The sequence below is a fragment of the Corapipo altera genome, unplaced genomic scaffold (genome assembly GCF_003945725.1).
Source record: "Corapipo altera isolate COAL_440 unplaced genomic scaffold, ASM394572v1 69, whole genome shotgun sequence".
NCBI classification, from domain to species: domain Eukaryota; kingdom Metazoa; phylum Chordata; class Aves; order Passeriformes; family Pipridae; genus Corapipo; species Corapipo altera.
The window spans coordinates 6,226,911-6,246,306 of NW_020884908.1; the positions used below are offsets into that span (position 1 = coordinate 6,226,911).

Genomic DNA, 19,396 nt, shown 5'->3' on the forward strand with positions numbered 1-19,396 from the left:
CAGTATTCTGAAACAATACTGAGAAGTTCAACAGGGACTGGCATCCCCTGTACTTTACTGTCCCCCAGGCCCACAGTATGACTGGCCCAGATGATCCCTCAGTTCAGCTCTTCTGGGGCCAGCTGATGTGGCAGAAACTGTCACACCCGCTCCCCTTGGCTCCCCTCCCTGCTAAAGACTAAATATGTCCTTCCCACACAATGGCTGAGCTCCACTGGCCCAGAGCCTGTGAACACTGAATGGGCTTTCTGATTCAATTAATTCAGCAGAATTACACCAGCCCATTACCCCCCCTGCCTCATCCCATGGAAGCCTAGGATTCCTTGTTTCACCAAGACCCATAGAGTATCATCTTCCTTCACTGGAGTTCACAGCACAACACACTTGCTGAGAGGGACCCTTTCAGACACCAAAACACTTCTCAGGAAAAGCAGCAACATTTTGCAAGGCTCAAGGATTTCCAGTTCATCAGTGGCTAGCCAAGAAGGAGCACCTCTTCTACTGCTATGGTACTGTTTCTTCTTTATTTTTAGTTAAAGCCTTAGAATTCCTTATATCTAACCCTCTGCAATTTTTTCCCACTTACCATGAAATAGCTGAAGCTTTGTACAGTATCATCTGTTTTAAGGATAACTCTTTTCAGACTGTCTAGAACAGAAATAGATGTTCCTTGTAGGAGAAAACACTGTGTAGTTAGTGTGTTGAGGAAGACCTTTATCTTACTGCTGGAATAATTATTTTTCCAGTGGCCCTGCAAAGCAATAAAGCATTATGTGGTGGCCACCAGGAGTCAAGCAAAATACATACCTCTTTTAGAAGCATACAGTCTTCCTGCTGAAAGCCATAGTGCAACCTGATTTCCCAACACTTGTCCCAATCTCCTCAAATATCCATTTAGGGACAAGGTAAAAAAATAGTTTCACCCTTTTTTTCCCCGTATTGGAGAGGAGAGATAGAAACTGTGGCTGGTCTTGGAGGAACCTTTCAAAATGTGTTGGTAGATCTAGTGAAAACATGTAGCAAATGTAGTCCATGAAAGAAATGCAGATTCTGGGAGATGAGGAAACCCACCAACTGATACAGTGATAATTCTGGCTACTAAGTAATTCTCGTTTTGACCCTTCCCAAATTAAATCACAGTAGCTGATTTTGATTTGATCTGGTCTTAAACTACACAGAACTCTGGAAAAAAAAAAAAAACCAAACTAAAACTCTAAACCCTCAGACCTCAGCATGTAATAAAATCAAATGGTAGAAGGGAAGTGCAAGACATAAAATGAGTACATTAAGTTAATGTGAACGATTTATCTGAAAATTGTTTTAACATGTCCCAAAATACTGTTGGTTTGAGGGGTTTTTTTGCATTCAGCCATCAAGGACTTATGCCTAACAACTTTTGCAACTGTAAAACTGGTAGCATCAGAGGGATCAATGCTCATTAGCAGCCATTTACTGGTACAGAATGAGTAGAATATTTAATACTTTGGTATTTATTTTCTTATTACAATCTCTTCTTTTACTGAGACACATATCTGCCTCAAACTCTACCTTTTAATTTTATATGTGTACACACATGAACCAGCTAATACATGTATGTCATAGTTATGCACACACGCTGTCACGAGGGCTTTTGAAACAGACCTAGACACAAGAATGTGCTATACCAGTTGCAATTTAAGAGTATCACAGGTACATTTTTGTTATGGAAAAAATAGACATTGCATAGAGAATTCTCCCTCTCCCCACTGATGAATATCACCTTGCACACAGATACTTGTACACAAAACTCCATCCACTCAGAAAATTAGTGCTGTAATCCCAGATACCACGACTGTAACAGCATTTATCAGTGAGGATGTGGGCAACAGCATTTCTTGCTAACAAGCTTGACATAGCACCAAGTAGAGACTTTTTACAACAATAAAACATTCAATTCTATTGCAGCCCAAAAAAGTTTCAGTGTGGTGATTTAAAACAAAAAAAAATCACATTGCATGCTTTCTCAATTATACTTTGGGGATATAGGAATGAAAGCTCAATTTTGAAACTTCTCTATCATTTTAATAATTATGAAAATCATAGTGTCTTAAAATATTTCACCTCACTCAAGGTTTCACAAAAGCTCAGCCTCATGAAATGAGCATTCATATCCTTTCTACACAGTTAGAAACTGAGTTCCAAAGTTGAACTGTTGTACTCCAGATGTGTCTTCTAATGCCAGACAATATCCACGCTAATCAGTGATGGCAGCAGATCCAGCAACTTCATCTTCTAGAGTCAAGTCTAAGGACAATAGCCTATGCAGAGTTTTCTGCCATTGCTAGAGCTGGAAGTAGGTCAGTTTTCATGATTTCTTTTGTTAAACATGAGGCATTTATCATCTCCAGCCACAGCCTCTGCAAGTTAATCACTTCTGAGTAGCCCTTCAAAAAGCGAGAGAACCTGCTATGTTGCAGTCACATGAGGTTTGCTCTTTCAGTTGATGACAACAATGCTGAATCAGAAACAAAACCAGCTGCCCACAAAAGCTGCTCTATCGCATCCCTCCTCAGCTGGACAGAAGAGAGAAAATATAAAGTCTTGTAGGTCAAGATAAAGACAGGGAGAAATCTTTCACCAATTACAGTCACAGGCAAGACTAACTTGAGGAAATTAATTCAATTTATTACCAATCAAATCAGTGAGAAATAAACCCAGATCCTAAAAGATATTCCCCCCACCCCTCCCTCCTTCTTGGGCTTAACTTTGTTCCCAATTTCCCAGCAGCATAGGGAGACAGGGAATGGGAGTTCTAGTCAGTTAATTACATGTTGTCTCTGCTGCTTCTTTCTCTTCAGGGGGGGGACTCCTCACACTCTTCCCCTGCTCAAGTGTGGGGTCCCTCCCACAAGAGAGTCCACCATCAACTTGTCCAATGTGAGTCCTTCCCACAGGTTGTGGTTCCTCATGAATGTGGGTCCCTTCCATGAGGTCACAGGTCCTGTCAGAAAATCTGCTCCAGCCTGTGGAGGCTCCTCTCTCTACAGGTCCTACGAGGAGCCTGCTCCAGCAGGGTAACAGCCTCCAAGGGTTGCAGGTGGATCTCTGCTCCCTCATGGACCTCCATGGGCTGCAGGGGCACAGCTGCCTCACTGTGGTCTGCACTGTGGGCTGCAGGGGAATCTCTGCTCTGGTGCCTGGAGCTTCTCCTCCCCCTCCTTCTGCACTGACCTTGGTGTCTGCAAAGCTGTTTCTCTCACATATTCTCACTCCTCTCTCCCGCTAAAGTTATCATGTGTTTTTTCCCCCCTCTTGTTAGATACATTACCCCAGAGGTGCAACCACTGAGGCTGATGGGCTCAGCCTTGGCCAGCAATGTGTCTTGTCTTGGAGTGCTGGCTCTGTTGGACATGGGGGCTTCTCACAGAAGACACCTCTGGAGCCACTGCTACCAAAACTTTGCCACACAAGCCCAGCACACCTAGTTAGCATTGCTTATTCAATACCCCAAAGCTCATTTCTTGGCCTAAAAAAAACATCATACACAAGAAATTTCATATTCACATTTTGGCTAAGTTTTCCTACAGATTCTGCTGCAGAGCGACTTCTCTGAATAATGACTTTATTCAGAGATGTCTCTTGGCTTTTAAAAATAGCTTCTTGTGTAATCTTTCTTTAATGACAGCACTATTAAACTTACATATTACAAAAGCTTGTTTTTAGAAATTCTCTTGTGTAGGAAAAATTTGGAAATTAAAGTAAGAATTAAGTGTCTTCCCACTTAGATTGCAGTGTAAAAAAAAAAAAGTCACAATGTGGACCCTTTGATCATATGACAATTAGCTAATGTTTAATTTCTTTCATCACCATCACCTTAATTGGCAGCCACCTACAAGAGCTTTCCCATTTCTGCACCTGCTCAAGCTGGCTCTTATATCACTTCTGCAAAAAATACTTTTCCTTTCTGTAACTGAAAGGTTAATGGGCAAATATAAAAATCCCATTGCCATCCATTGCCATGAGCCACAGGCTTGGACTGAAGGGCTCGCAGGAAATGCTCCTTGCAGGTCCACCACAAGGTACCATCTAAACCCCAAAACTCATTGCTCTGAAAACAATGGGAGGGGACACTTATTGCATAGGAATTGATACTGCTGCCATAGTCAAATAGGCAAACCCCATGAATTAACACCGGCAATGCTACTTAACGTTTGGAACAGATTATCCTACTGAAGGATGTATTATAAATCCTTGCAACTCATTTGGACTACTGTGACTAAGAAAAAAAAGATGCTCACATAGACTACAGTCCCACTCTGTTCAGTGTGGTCAGGCTTCCCTAATAGTTCAAGACTTAGGAGTTTCCTTTCCTCCCACTGTGGGCTTGTTACTAAGAGGAAGAAATGCAAAAGCCCTGTCCTGCCACCTCAACTCAGATTTATTCCAAGTACTTTTTCATTATTTGGGCAAAGGTGGTAAAGGCAACTTTTACAGACAGTGGCACAAAACAAATTATAAATAAAATTCAACATACAGAGCTTTTAATTTATAGCTCTCAGATTAGTTTACCAAAACAAATATGACAAAATAGAATTTTAGAAAAAGAAACTTATTTAAGTTACGTGCCCAGAGCTGTGTTGCTCACCAAGAACAGAAAGAAATAAGAATCAAGCCTACCTGACATTCAAATACTTCTTCCCTCAGTCACTTGCCAAGCCTTCAAAAAGCACAGTATGCAGTTTTTAGGGCTACACATGAAATCAGATTATTTCCCTGTGTTTCTGGCAAGTTGCCTACATAACCCTCAGTCTAAAAACACTTACCTTGATCTGAAGTGACTGCCCATACACAGCCCAGTGAGGCATTTTGCACATACTCATTAATGGTTTTTGTTGTATTCTGCCTTTCCCTCTGAAAACATCCTAAACAACTAACTGCAAATGCCAAAGAGATAATAGATAATTAGTTAAGAGATAATTTAGAAGCTAAATGAGCTTACTGCAAGAAAAATGGTTTGCATACTAGATATGCCCCATTAATGAGTATTTTGGTCTTCATTAACTAGAAGATATTGACATTAAATCATGCATAACACAGGGATCTTCTGAAGTGTACACTTCAGATGACAATTTCCAAGAAAGAACAGACACTAGAATGAGAGCAGAAACAGAAGCAAACATCCCTCTGATTCTGTATAAATATAAAAGAAATTTAAAAAACCCAACCAACCAACCAAAAAAAACCCAAACAAACAAAACAAAAAGCCAACAAAAAACTGAGGAAATTAAAAGGAATGAGAAAGCAACACAGTAAAAAAAAAAAATGGTGGAGGGTAAACAGAAACAATATGACTTGTTGATTTTTTATTTTCCCAGTGATACACCTACAGCCATAGGCACTTCCAGTTCATGTGCTCTGCAAAAGTGAGAAAATTTGCTGGTGACATGTGAGGAAAAAACAAGTTGCCTGTCTTTCATTCACATGAGGATATAAGCACAGACTGAAGAAACCCCTAATGCACTGTGTGGTCTTCTGCCACACATACCACTGTGCAGCAGAGTTGGGTTTGTGGTATCCAAAGCAGGACTGCACCCCTTTGTCAAACAGCCTGGACAGCACTTCTGAGCTTTGTGACCTGCTGAGCAGAACTTCGCCAGTAAATTCTTCCTACTGCAGACACAGAGGGGAGCAGCCAGGAGACACCTTAGCCATAGAGATGCCACAAACAGGCCACTGTCTCAGAATTACATAAAAAAGAGACTTATTTCACAAAGTAGTATCTCAGAGGAGTGGATAAATATTTACAGGGCTGAACCTATGTACATTCATAACTCTGCCTTTCAGTAACACTACTAGAGTTTGTGAACACAGCTACAGCTTAAGTCCTGTAAAAGAACTAAGATCAAAATGTCCTCTAGTTAAGCTGGTCTAACACCTGAGTTTAGAGAACACTACATTGATTCCATCAGTCATTTCTAGACCATTATACCCACATCCTAACTTTTTTTCTTTTCATGTTGCTTGCAGAAAGGAAAACTCTAGACTTTACCACTGTACCATTAACTATTGTCCTCTACAAGATCTGAGAAACATGAAGGCTGTAGCGCTCTTCATTTGTCTTGTAGGATCAGCTTTTGCTATTCCAGTAAGTTCTCATCATGCTATTATTACTGGGCTCTTAATTTCCCATTGTGTGAATACTCTGTGTTATGCCATTGACCTATACAAGATTTTTATTGACATGCAGATGTTAATATATTTATCTATTTTAGAGCCATCCTGTACACCACAAGCTCAAAACTCGTGGACAGAAAACTCCAGAAAAGGTACTCTTCTTATTCTTTAAACATTAAGAGGTAACTTATATTATTCATCTCAAATATAAAAAATACATTAGCACATATGTAGTGGTTGGCAAATTGATTTAGGTTAAAAAATTGTAGGCCCCCTCACCCCAAGAATTAGTACCAAACATGTCATGTCTTGCATATTAAACAGTTATAACAGGACAAAATGTAAAGCTCAAAATGGAAGTTTCCCTTATTCGAAATAAATTACCTTAAATGAATCCCCACATACAAGCATTACCCATATTTGTACAAGCAATAAGCTCCACTGACAGTTGAAACTGTGGTTTTCACAGCCCCAGTACACAAGGAATCCCCAATTTATCACACCAAGTTATTATATGTGGGCTCAAACACATAAGAATTTTAGCCACCATATGCTTCATTATTCACAATGCAGAGCATAGGGTACAGCTCATCCTGGCAAAGTACACTGTGGCTAACAAGCCACATACACAGCCCTGATGATAATGAGACAGATGATTTCAGCACCCCTCCCTATGGCACATATGTACACTAATGACAGAGCCCTCAGTTTTGCATTCATGGCTGGCCCAAATTAAAATTCCTTTTTACTGCACCGTTCTGGTGAGCCTTTGTGGTTCAGCCACAAAGGGTCTTGGCTCCAAGCCACTGGATGTTTTGGAACTACCAAATTCAGAGCGTGGTCTGTAGCAAGAAATCCAAAATCCCAGCTCTGGTGCTAATCCTTTTTTTTTTTTTTTTTTAAATTATAAATCATATCCCACTCTGTACAGTTTTCCCAATTGCATTTCATATTAATCCATATTGTGCTCTGCATTATGAAAAACAAAAAATTAACTTTTCCTAAAGAAGTATCCAGCAGAAGAAATTATGGTATAAGCACTAGCCTACAGCTGTCTCCCAGAACAACTCACAGAAAATACTTGCATCAAAATAAAACACTGCAATAACCAGTGAATTATCAGCTCCAAGTACATGCAACATCTAGTAAAGGCCAGTTGTCCTCTAACATTAGCTAATCACAGCTACAGTGACTGAAATTTGCCCAACTACCTTTGCAAGCAACTGAGTCGTAAGAGTTGATTAAATCCAGGGGACCAAAGTATAACAAAAAGTAGTATCTGAAAGCCACATCCAGGCACATCTCTGCACTAAGGTTGTGGTGCACAGCCAGGCTTCCTGTCAAGATATGAGCCAAATCTTTCCCAAACTTCTGCTTGAAATACAGGCACTCAAATGATAGATTGGCCTGGTATTTTCTAAATCTATAGAACTGGTAGCCCTTCACAGAAAACTGCTTTTTGCTAAAACTTAACAACAACAATATGTTGTACACAGCAGTGCCCAAAATCACATGTAAAAAACCACTGTTCTCAAAACTTAATTTTCAAAAGTTTTAGTATCAGCTTTAGATGCTTTGTTACACACAGATCACTTTTTATAAGGTCTTCTAGAATAGTGCATTCAAATTGGAAAAGCTCTACACTGAATCTCTGTTAGATTTGAGCAAACATGCAATCTTTCCCTAAAAAAGTTAGAGCTGGAACTTTTCCTGCATCAGCAAGTTTACCAGGCAAAAGACAAAAATGTAAAACATTTAGACACCACTTTGATATTAGGAAATAGGATATAGCTGATCTGCCAAGAGCCAAAGTAGTATTTCTAATCCTACCTTTTAAAAAAATCTGTGCAAGTATTTTTTAGTGGAGTGTTTGTTCCCAAGCAGTGACGAGACTGCCCAAAGGAAACGCTATTCCAGCAACCTGGATGCCGAGAAGGACTCATTTTTGTAAATAAATCCCTCAAAAACTTTAAGAAAAATCAGCATCAAGTGCTATATTGTTGCAAGCAATAAGCAACACTGAACATCAATAGGTATTGTTCAGAAATACACTAGTCACTGCTGCTGCTGGAAGTGCCTGGACTCACGCAGCAGCAGAAAGGTAATTGCTGCAGTAAGACATAACAGTCATTTTAGTACCTGTTTTCTGCTCGAGCATTTGAACCTTTTCCACTGAAGGTACTAGTTTTGCTATTGGCTTGACAGCATAAAAAAAAAAGCCACTCAAACACCCATGACTCCTGCTAATGAGCTTATGACAGTCATTGCCACCAAATACAATAGTTCCTGATGAATTCAGCTGGGAAGCAATGATGTATCAGACTCAGAGTAGACAAATACATTGATTACGAAGTAGTTACGATGCAGTGCTCTCCTCGGCAATTACTATCATGACACCTCGTGAAAGGTGCTCTCTCTTCCCCTGCTCTTCTTCTCCCAGGAGGTAAGTGATAATTCTCTCACTAAGTGATAATTACTGCAGCCTACAAGTGCCTGGAGTTATGACACTGAATTACTAATTAAGTATTTTGAGATTTCATAAGACAACATACTCATTTTGTGTACTGGGCTAGAGTAAGAGGAACATATACAAAGAAAACAAATAAAGCCAGTGTCATGCTTTGCAATACAAGGCAAAAATAAATAACACTCTACCAACTTCAAATAAATCCTAAAATTTATTAATCTAGTTGTTAATTTTTTCTCTCTCTCTCTTTTTTTTTTTTTTAAAAGACTGAAGATTTTCATCCTGAAGCCTCAAAGGAAGAGAACACAGGATATGTAGACAAGGGTGATTCGCTGCCCAGTCACAGAAACTTAAAACCAGTGGTTTCAGTACCAGGCATTGAGCACAGTGATGAGCCCCAGACTATTAGGAAACACGGAAGAACTGATAGCGAGCATCAAGGGAAAAATAGCCTTAAAAGCATCAATTTCCTTGCACTACACAATAAACTAGGTTTGGCTTCTGATAATCAGGACAGTGACTCTGGGAGCAGTGGCAGAGAACAGCCCAGCTCTGAGCACTACCAGCTCAGGAGGCATGAGAAACACGGCAACACGGCCAATCAACACCTCACAGGCAATGCCCAACACCCAGCGGGCACTCTCAGTCTTGATCGTGAGCATAACATGTGGAAATACAACAAAAATACAGTTGGCCTGTCTGAAAAAAGCAGTGAGAGCGATGAAGAAGAAAGCATGGAAGAAGAAGAGGAGGAATGGGGTGAAGAAACTGATTACAGAGATATGAAGGACAAAGGCCACCAGAGAAACCAAGGTGACCGATACAAAAGACAGCAGAATGGAAACAGTATGCAATCTGATGAAGTCCTGAGAGACTCCAGCCAACCAACCTGGATAAGCAAGAGACATGGTGAGAAATTTGACCTAGAGGAAGAATTGAGGGAGAATGGCCGAAAGAAGCCCTATAAAGAAGAAATCCCCCTCTCTCAAAAAAACCATGATGAAGATCAGGATGACAAACTGGAAAGTCAGGAGAGAAAAGACAATATTCAAGTCAACTATCAGAGTGACACAGTAGTGAAAATACAAGATACAGAGGACAGTAATGATGATGAGGGTCATGACAGTGGTGATATTGATCGTGAGGAATATCCCAGCAATACCTGGAAAGAAGCAGCCTATGAGGAAGAGGAGAGAATCCAGAGTAATGACCAGGAGAGTACCAGTACTGAGCATGAAGGGGAAGGAACCACTGAAGATGATGCTGCAGTTCACAGAGAGACTGAGGATTACCAAAATTTCAAGATTAAAGAATTTATTCACTCTGAAACAGATGATTATGATCATGAGCCACCTAATTCTGACAGCAAGCAACAACTGAAAATGAGTGGCTCTGTTCAGATCGTGAATTCCATGGAAAGTGAAAATAAGGTAAACTATCTTTAAAATAAAATTGAAATACTACAAAAAGAGGGAAAGGGACCAGTTCCAAATTTAAATTCCTGGTGATTGAAATTATATTTTTGAGAAAAGCAGGTGTAATAACTTGTTAGTATGCAGAAGTCCAGCTTCCCCTTTATTCACTATTCATCTGGTTCATTCTGTGTCATTGCACATAGGGCATTTAGATGAATTCTACCAGAAAGGAAGTGAACATAATCCATGTAAGAGCTCCAGCCTTGATGGGCTGTGTAATGAAACATGCAAATAAATATGGATATACAGATACAAAGCCTGAAACCCAGTCTCAGCTTACTAGGACAGCCTGTTCACTCCTCTCTTTCAGAGATGTTAAACACTGCTATACAAAAGTGAACAGCTTGGAAGGCAGGACTAGAGTCCACAGTATAATTATGAGAAACTCAGGTGTTACTGAGTTCCTGTTTCTCCCTTTCCACCTCCTACTTTTTTTATTTCCCCAAATAACAAGAGCACATTAATACCACCAGAGGCTTTATGCACTTCTCACACATTTTGTATAGCAACCTCTCTCTGCTGCAAGCAGGGAAATTGTGCCTCAGTCAGCTCTATATTTGGACCTAAAAAAATTTTGTCCAAGTATTCTTTTTCTTCCCAAGATTTACCACAACTTCTGTTTATGCCTCTGTGACTGTACAGGTTAAGACTCCGGGCAGTTCCTATGGTGAAATGGAAAGTGTCAGCAACAGGACTGAGAAGGCTCTCCTGGGTAAGCCCCAAGCAAAGCCATTCTGTAACTCCTATCTCTCTGCAGCTGGGGAATCTGCTGGTCTGCATTTCTTTTCTGCCTTTTGCAGCACACAATTTCACATGACTGAACTGTACCTCTGCATAATCCTGCATTGCGGTTACGTTCCCAGAGTATCCCCCTTCCACACACCCTTGGATTTAGTTATTTGTTTGTGAAAAACATTTGTAGACAGTGCACAAATTTTTGGGTCAGTCATACAGAGATGAGAGTTACCTTGCATTGAAAGCTTTCAGTTTTAGAACAGTAGCTTGAATTCAGCTAGGAGTGGGACAAATGCCAGTGCTTGATTCAGCAAAGATAGATGGGATATGTTTCGCAAGGAAGCTGGAAGTGAATGTCAGCCCTTAGAGAAGAAAAAGCTTTTTCTGAGAAAATTATTTCCCCATACAATTCAAACCTGAGACTGCTAGAATTCTCACCAAAATCCTCATTTAAAGTTCATCTTGATTTATTCAACACAAGATCCAGCTTCATTCTAAAAAACTGAAAAACACACTTGACTTCTTGGTGAATATTAGACTGTATTTTGCTTCAGTAGTATCTGACAAACACTTGGCTTCATCCCGTCATTTCTAACAGTTGCTCTTTCTTGCTATGATTGCTAGACTCGTGTCGGAACTTCCACTGCAAAAGAGGCAAAGTCTGCCATGAGGACAAACAAGGGAACCCCCACTGTATTTGCCAAGATCCTACTGCTTGCCCTTCCACCAAAGACTATGAGCATGTAAGTATTTCATATAGTGCACAGCACTGGGAAAAGCCAACTAAAGTGTTTGCAACACATTCCCCCTGCTATTATTTAGAATAATTCTACCCTAAGAAGCATGCAAGTGAGTTTGAGTGATTCCAATAATTGCAAAAGTTAGTATAAAGTACCCAAACTCACTGACTTTGGCTTGAGGGTAGTATGAACACGTGTAACTACACAGTAACTGATTTGCTTCACTTGGTCTCTCAGGGATTGTAGCTTTTCCCTGTCACTAAAAGTTCTATTTATCCGTTTGATATTTCAGAGCACATGCTGAGTACTCGTATATACTGAGTGAAATAATCCTGTAGCATCTCAAACTGTATTACTAATGCACAGAAAATAAATTCAAGTGTTTTGGAACTGGGTGTGTTAAGTGCAGATTACTAATCTTTATGTAGGCATCCAACAACTATGATTTTCAATACTTCTGATCACATGTATTCCCTGTGGATATTCACAACTGCCACACCATATGTTAATGATACTTTTATTATATACACCCATATGAGGGCAATAATTTTTCTCAACACGGTGGTGGGGGGGTGGTTTTGCTCTTCACTTGTCCTCTAGGTTTGTGGTACGGACAACAAGACTTATGATGGCACATGTCAACTCTTTGGCACCAAATGTCAACTGGAAGGCACAAAAATGGGGCGCCAGCTGCACCTAGACTATATGGGCTCCTGCAAATGTAAGGCTTGTTTTTCTATGAAGCATTCACCTAGGCATAAAGAGCCAGTAACCTTAACCATTAGCCAGCCCTGAATTACCTTTCTTCCTGTGCTCTGCCACTAATGCATCAATTATCTGCTAATTAAGACATTCAAACCCTAAACATGTCTAAAAAGTCACTTTTCCTATACTTGAGAGTATTAAGTATTAAGCATCTGAAACCTAAAGACATCTCTCCTATGTTTACTCCAATTTGTTGTCAACCTGATCTTCCCCTGCACTGTCTTATATGTTCCCATTGCTATAACCTCTGAATATTTTTTTAATAACTTGACCAGAAAAACAGTATTTAGAGTTAAGAAACGAAAATATCCAGTCCAAACACCATGACAAAACCACCCCAAACTGACCAACCAAAAACCATCAAAAAACCTATTTATATGTCAAATGCAGAAGTCAGATCTAAAAGCCAGAACCGATTTTCAAGCTTATCAATTGCTGCATATGGTAGGAGGAAAGTGCACTCCCAGCCAGCATATTCCTTTGATTTCAAAAACTCTGCTTTCATGCAACTGACTGATAAGACTTTTACTGCACAACTATGCTCAGAAGCTCCACAGATATATAAAGGTTGTGGCTTGCACAATTGGTTAAGCATGTGCACCAAAGAATTGTATATTTATATTTGAACTCGTTAGTTGCAATCCCAATTTTATGTATTAACAGCTCCATCAATTTTAAGTTTAACTGGAAGTTTGGCAGTGAGAATCAAATCTAACTGGGCTCAGAAATGCTCAAATGGGGACTTAACAGATCACCTGTTAACAAAAGCTTTCCTATTTGGCACAGATATCCCCCCCTGTACTGATTATGAAGTGGATCAGTTTCCCCTCAGGATGCGAGACTGGCTCAAAAACATCCTTATGCAATACTATGAACGTGATCTGAACACTTCTGGAATTCTAACTGAAAAGCAAAGGAATAAGGTCAGCAATCCTTTTCAAGTAAGACCATGAAGTTACATTGTTAGAACTGGACTAACCATGTGAAAAAAAGTGATTCACATCTCATAGTTCTCCCATTTCCTATGAACACACCCGTTCTGGTTAAGGTAATTTAGACTCAATTAGATTCACAAGTTGCAAAATACACTTACATGTCCCCTCACACTCATTTAAGCTGAGAGACATTTCTGCTATGAACATCCCTCTTGTCCATACAAATGCAAACCAAGTGCATTACTTTGAAGTCAGTGTCTCCAGACAAGAGTCAGACAAGTCAGAATTAGGGCACACAGATAAATATCATTTGCTTGAGAAGACATGAAACAGCTCCTGTTTAGGGAAGCTTTGTGACAAACCTCTTGGAAAGATCAACTAATACATGGATAAGGATAACCAAATACATGCAGTCAATGCCATTTTCCAAAGGACTTGAGGAAACTAAGCAGCCATAAGATGAATAGTCTACTTATGGATGACCAACGAATTAAAAGACAGGATAAGAAGGAACAGCCAGGCCAGAGCTCACTTGTAGAGTTCCACAAATTGAAAGGATTTATGTCTTACAGCTTTCCTCAAGTGACCCTGGAAGAGGAAGGTAGGGAACAATGCAAAGGAAGGAAGGACTTTGACTCACCATGAAGAAAACTGCACAATGACCTCATGAGACTGAACCACTGGGCGGTCACACACTAGGATTTGAGACAGAATTACAATACAGAGTTTAGGTGACTTTTGTAGGGGTAGGGGATGCCTGCCTTGGACCAACCAGAATTAGCTTCTCTTCTGTTCTCGAGACACACCTTGTACATGGCCATCAATACAAAACCATATCATTACCTGATATATATACCATTAACTCAACAGTTAATGGTATCGTTTGCCCTTTCTAATCCAGTCACATATACTGACCATTTCCATCATGCTATTCAAGGGATATAAAATTACATAAGTTTGACATTCAGTTTTAGGAGAAAAGAGCTGCTTTCTGTCATCCAGTAGATCTGCAACATCACACTACATTGGCTTACAATGGACTGAGCATCTATTGCCATTGGGTCAATTTTTTTCAGGGAAGGATTTATGTCAAGTGAAATGGTGACAGTAGTTTGTTTTTGAAGATACAGATGTCATAACTGCCTAAAAACCCATTGTTTAAGTTAAACCAAGACCTAGGCTGCTCTAACTCTGAAGTAGGAGGTACATGCAGTAAGTCACAGCATGTTTATACAAAATATGCTTGGGCAACATCAAAGACTACTTACACACTTACTAAGAGGGACATGCCCAGAGTATCTCGTACTAAGTGGTATGAATTAGATGATTTCAGAGATTATTTCACAGCAAAACTGGAGGTGCTTGCCACAGGACAGAATATGTGATTAAACTGGTTTAATCTCCTACCAGCCTGAAGCTACTGCCCCCATTAGCTGACTCTGACAATTGAGCCACAGGAATTTTACTTCCTTTCTAGTTACTACCAAAGTTGACAGGGACAGTCACCTGGTCTACCTGAAGCAAGGTTTTCATGCTGTGTATAGTCACAAACACTAAAACTCATTTCCCCAGTGGTATTTTATCAAGTTTCATGTCTCCAAAACATCTCCTTGCTGGATAGTTCTCTTCAGGGCAGATCTTCATCCCTAAACAAAAAATAACAATTTCTGCATTGTGTTCAGGTCAAAAAAATCTACCAGAATGACAAGCGCCTTGCGGCTGGCAACCACACGGTTGAGCTGCTCCTGCATGACTTTGAGAAAAACTATCACATGTATGTGTATCCTGTGCACTGGCAGTTTCATCAGCTTGATCAGCACCCTGTTGACAGGTAAAAAAAAAAAAAAATCTTTGTGGGTTCAGTTCTCATTTGCTGTTTAAACTCAGGCTGTTTTGATTCTCTAAACCACTCAAAGGATTCTGTACATATAGAACCAGTCCCTCAGATCTTAGAAGCCAGCATCCTCCTCTTCCTAACACAGAACTTCTTCCCTCATTGTTTTCCTGCAGTAATGTCTTAGGTCAGAATTTGCTATCCTCTTGCCTTGCATAATCCTGTATTACACTCTGTAAGTTCTACAGAGTCTTAACAGCTACTAATGCCCTGAACCAGGAAGAAATCCTGTTACTACTGAAGCTAAGAGCAACAGGCTAAGTACAAAGGACAGAGTCCTGGCAGTACTAATTCACTAGTGAGGTACCCACAGTTCTCAACTACTACCACATTTTAAGGAGTAGATATGTAAGACAGCACCAGTGTCACAGTTCAGAGGAAGCTCACAGCTTCTGAGAAGACACAGATTTCAGGCTTTTGGTCATATCACTCGGTGATGGGATCCATTTTTCAAAGCTCTAGGCTCTCAATACCTCACGACAATCACACCTACTGTCTTCGAACATAGCTAAGTACCTTTGCAAGCTTGATCTCCTGAGGATTAACAGCAAAACTCCATAACTGATGAGTTTTGAGCAGGTCACTACTTGTCATACTAGTAATTACTACACAAGTAATACTTGTTCGATAAAACAAAACTTAACAAATAGCAGCTAAAGCATTTTAGATTATTGATATTATATATCATCATAATGACCTGGGACAGATTCACTTCAGAAGCACCACAACAGAATCCACTGGGGTGTCTCTGATAAAGGTACTGTTGATGTCTTCTAGCATCTTAGATCATCTTTGATAACCCTAATGATTTAATAATGAAATACAATTCTAGACACCTGCTCTTTCTTTCAGATTATTAACACACTCGGAGCTCGCACCTTTGAGAGCCTCCCTGGTTCCCATGGAACACTGCATAACCCGTTTCTTCCAGGAGTGCGATGGAGACCAAGACAAACTCATTGCATTGAAGGAATGGTGCCACTGCTTTGGGATTAAAGAAGGTAAACATAAAGGAACAGGCAGATGTGCCTGACAAAATGTTCCTATCAGGACTAGGTACATTCTCAGACCACAACGTGAGGCAAAGAAATTGTAACCAGAAACTCATGGCTACTGTGCTGAGAGGCAAATGGAACAATAATGACAAGACTGCAAAAGTGGCAAAGTTCTAAATTTTTTTCATAAAGATAGGAAAAAGGTCTGCCTCTCAAGAAACACTCTATTTTTTCCTTCAGTGCCAAAGGAAAGGTTAAGTGAGCTTGCACTTTTAAATCAGTGGTCAAAGCATATTGATTGAAAACGCATTTAAAGATCTCAAGCCAAGTAGGGAAAACAAACAAGATCTTTCACTAACCAAGTAGAGATTGATCAAACTCTAGATTATGATACACAACACAGATGCTCTCATCACACTGTAGGCTATTCCACCTAATCTGTCGCTTGCAACTCGTGCCCACCAGACTGCATGCAACAGGAATCTTAGGCAGAGGCAGGGACAATTTCCAAATCCTAAACAGGATAGGTACATGTTCGGTTCAGATCAATCCACATTGAGACTTCTCTAGGATAGTAAAAAGTTTGGTACTACTGTGCTGGTGATACCTCTAGAATTAGGCAGCAGCTGAACAGAAGCTGTCATGATAGTAATTTGAGATTTATGAGATTACTGCACTCAACATAAGGCATTCTTTCACAATCTACCTTCTTCTGATCTAGCCCCGAGTGATAGCTGGACAATACTGCCAGCCACTAAGTAAGGGTTAAACAGGTTAATCCCAGAAGAGTTATGTGACAGAAGGCATTTGGTTAAATATTTGGACTGAATAAATGTGTTCAAAATCCTACGAGTAAGTCCCTAATTTTAAGTGGAGGCTGATTCTGGTCAGAGGTCAGATACACAAAGGCTTCACTGTTCCCAGAATTTTTCCAGCTCTTCTGATGACGATTTAGCAGTCACAACACACAGGTGGAAAAAAGCTGCAAGAACTTATCTTAATACACATATACTGCTGCCAGTTTTTGCTCCTTCACAGGGTGAGTCATTCGTGATGAGGGAGGTGGAAGGCATTCTTGGCTCACAAATAGATCAAGGAAACCTAACACTACAAACAAGAAAGCACCATCAAGAAGGGTCTAAATGAATGGCTCCTGAGTATGACAGCAGCAACCATACTTGTTTTTTGTCAGGGACAGCGTTCTCCTACATGAATCCTCTGAAACTTTACTGTACCAATTTATTGATAGTGATACAGCACAAAAATGCCTTTTCAGCATAAAATGTTAATAATGCTTTCTTCTTCTTTGTTGCAGAAGACATAAATGAAAATCTCCTTTTCTGAGCCTAGCTGAACAGATTCTCAGTGCTGCACTAAAACTGGTGAAATATGTGAACCCTGTCTATTTCTGTTATTAACAGCTTCATAGCTTTCAAGACAAAGGTGGTGTAAGGTTCACTGCATTCTTATCAAATAACACAAGTGCAGAAGATTTCTACATTCATTAACAGCAGAAAAATTTAACTACTCCCAACTGGCTCATAGCTAAACAACCAGTGTTTGCCCCTACATGCATCCATGATCTCTCTGAACCAATAAATAGTACTAACCTAAAGACTGACCTGTTCACAAAACTCTTCAGTAGAATTATAGAATTTAGATTTTACCATACATTGAAATGGGACTTGTTTCCTTTATTTACTGTATTGTCAGCTTAACATTCTGCATAGAAGTCTGAAATAAAATGTCTACCTAGATATATGGTTTTTGTCAGAACTTTGTTAAAGAAAAAGTACCAAGGCAGCGGAAAGGTTCAATGAAAACTTCACTTCAGATATAAAGGAGGAGAAGAAATAGAGCATAGATCATACACACCAATCCTGGACCCAAAATTCAGTAAAAAGATCAGCACTTTTCAGATACGTCTTCCCCTACCTCTTGAAGCACAACAGTAATAGCACCAATGCCACACAGCAGAACTCCTGCTGACAAACTCTGTATGAGCATGGTGAGTGTGGATGCATATCAGGCAGGACTGCTTAGCACCACGTCCACCAGCACAAGCAGCAGAGGATATCACAGCTCCAACACCTCCTTATTCTCCTTAGCAGACACATTCTTCCTTCATCCTCCAGAAGCACCAACTAGTGCTACCATTTTTTTTCCTGAGAAAAAATGCTATGTCTTTCACCATCTCCCATCTTTTGCTGGCCTCAAGAGAGGCACAACTGAAGCATAAAAAAATCAGGACAGGATGAGATTATTCCTGAATCCCATTAACTCTGATTTTATTTTGAAGCACCTCACTGAAAACACTCCAATCAAGCTCTGCTTTAACAAAGAAGTCCCAAATGCTATTCCTGCAAAGGAAGGTCAGAAAGCACATTTCACCTGAACCATGTCACCTTTCCAGTGAAAAGAATATAGGATTCAGAAATGCTATTTTGGTAGCTTAAATAGTGGAAGTCCCCAGGCTACGATTGTATTTAACACAGGAACTTCTTACACAAACCAAGGATTATTTCCCAGAGAAACTGGTTCCATTGACAGTTTTTCCCATGAGCCTGACTTGTTGCTCACTTCACATTCTGTAACAACACACAGAAGTGTATATATAACAACCTGGATTGCATGTACAAAAGCATATTCTCGGTGCCAATTCCATTTGGAAAAGATCCTTTCCCTGGGACAGCAAATGTCACGGGCAAAAAGTAATTTTGACTGCACTTCTTCTGCCTGACTGCAGTCTGTTGCTTATTTGCTCTTCGTGCAGCCAAGACTCAGCCACCTAAAACCAATCAAATATAGTTCACACAAGGATAAATCACAAGAGACTGACTACTCACCACTGCTCCACTCAAACCAAGTACTAGAAAAAGATACAGTGAAATTGCACAAGATTTTCCCCAGATACATGTATTACACTTACTAGTAAAACAATCACTAAACAGAAGGATCAAGCAAGCACCACAGCTGAAAACTTATTTTCAATAGCTATTTTCAAGAACTCTTTCAAAAGTTTTTTGTTTAATCTGCACAGAGTTGGATGGCAGAAAGCACAGCTCTCAAACTGCAACTACACTGCTGGTACACAGCTGGATTAAAAAGGTAGCCGTGACTTTAACTCACAAGATCCCATTTCTTCTGGAAAGAGAAAGTATGTACACTGCATCTCAGTCAGCAGCTTCAGTACTCTAGGTATTATCACCTGAGTTCTCCTCCAGCATCACTAAAGTG

General features: G+C 40.0%; 1 protein-coding gene across 2 annotated transcripts; it reads left to right on the forward strand.

Moving 5' to 3' along the window:
• Positions 1-327: 327 nt before the first annotated feature.
• SPARCL1 (SPARC like 1) lies at positions 328-18,167 on the forward strand. Of its 2 annotated transcripts, XM_027652852.1 has the most exons (11): positions 328-509; positions 6,007-6,124; positions 6,252-6,305; positions 8,887-10,050; positions 10,738-10,807; positions 11,455-11,573; positions 12,171-12,291; positions 13,122-13,258; positions 14,953-15,101; positions 16,017-16,165; positions 17,475-18,167. In XM_027652852.1, exons 2-11 carry the CDS (start codon positions 6,071-6,073, stop codon positions 17,501-17,503), a joined length of 2,046 nt encoding a protein of 681 aa, XP_027508653.1. In that variant the 5' UTR covers positions 328-509; positions 6,007-6,070; the 3' UTR covers positions 17,504-18,167. The 2 variants fall into 2 exon arrangements, with proteins under 2 accessions (XP_027508653.1, XP_027508652.1); XM_027652851.1 differs by lacking the exon at positions 17,475-18,167 and having other exon boundaries at positions 16,017-16,197.
• Positions 18,168-19,396: the final 1,229 nt, after the last annotated feature.

Excerpts from the sequence above, each read along its gene's own strand:
- SPARCL1 (XM_027652851.1), top strand. The coding sequence starts at position 6,071 with ATGAAGGCTGTAGCGCTCTTCATTTGTCTTGTAGGATCAGCTTTTGCT. Across the intron at positions 11,574-12,170 it reads CCACCAAAGACTATGAGCAT|GTTTGTGGTACGGACAACAA; the intron begins GTAAGTATTTCA and ends CTTGTCCTCTAG. Across the intron at positions 15,102-16,016 it reads GATCAGCACCCTGTTGACAG|ATTATTAACACACTCGGAGC; the intron begins GTAAAAAAAAAA and ends TCTTTCTTTCAG.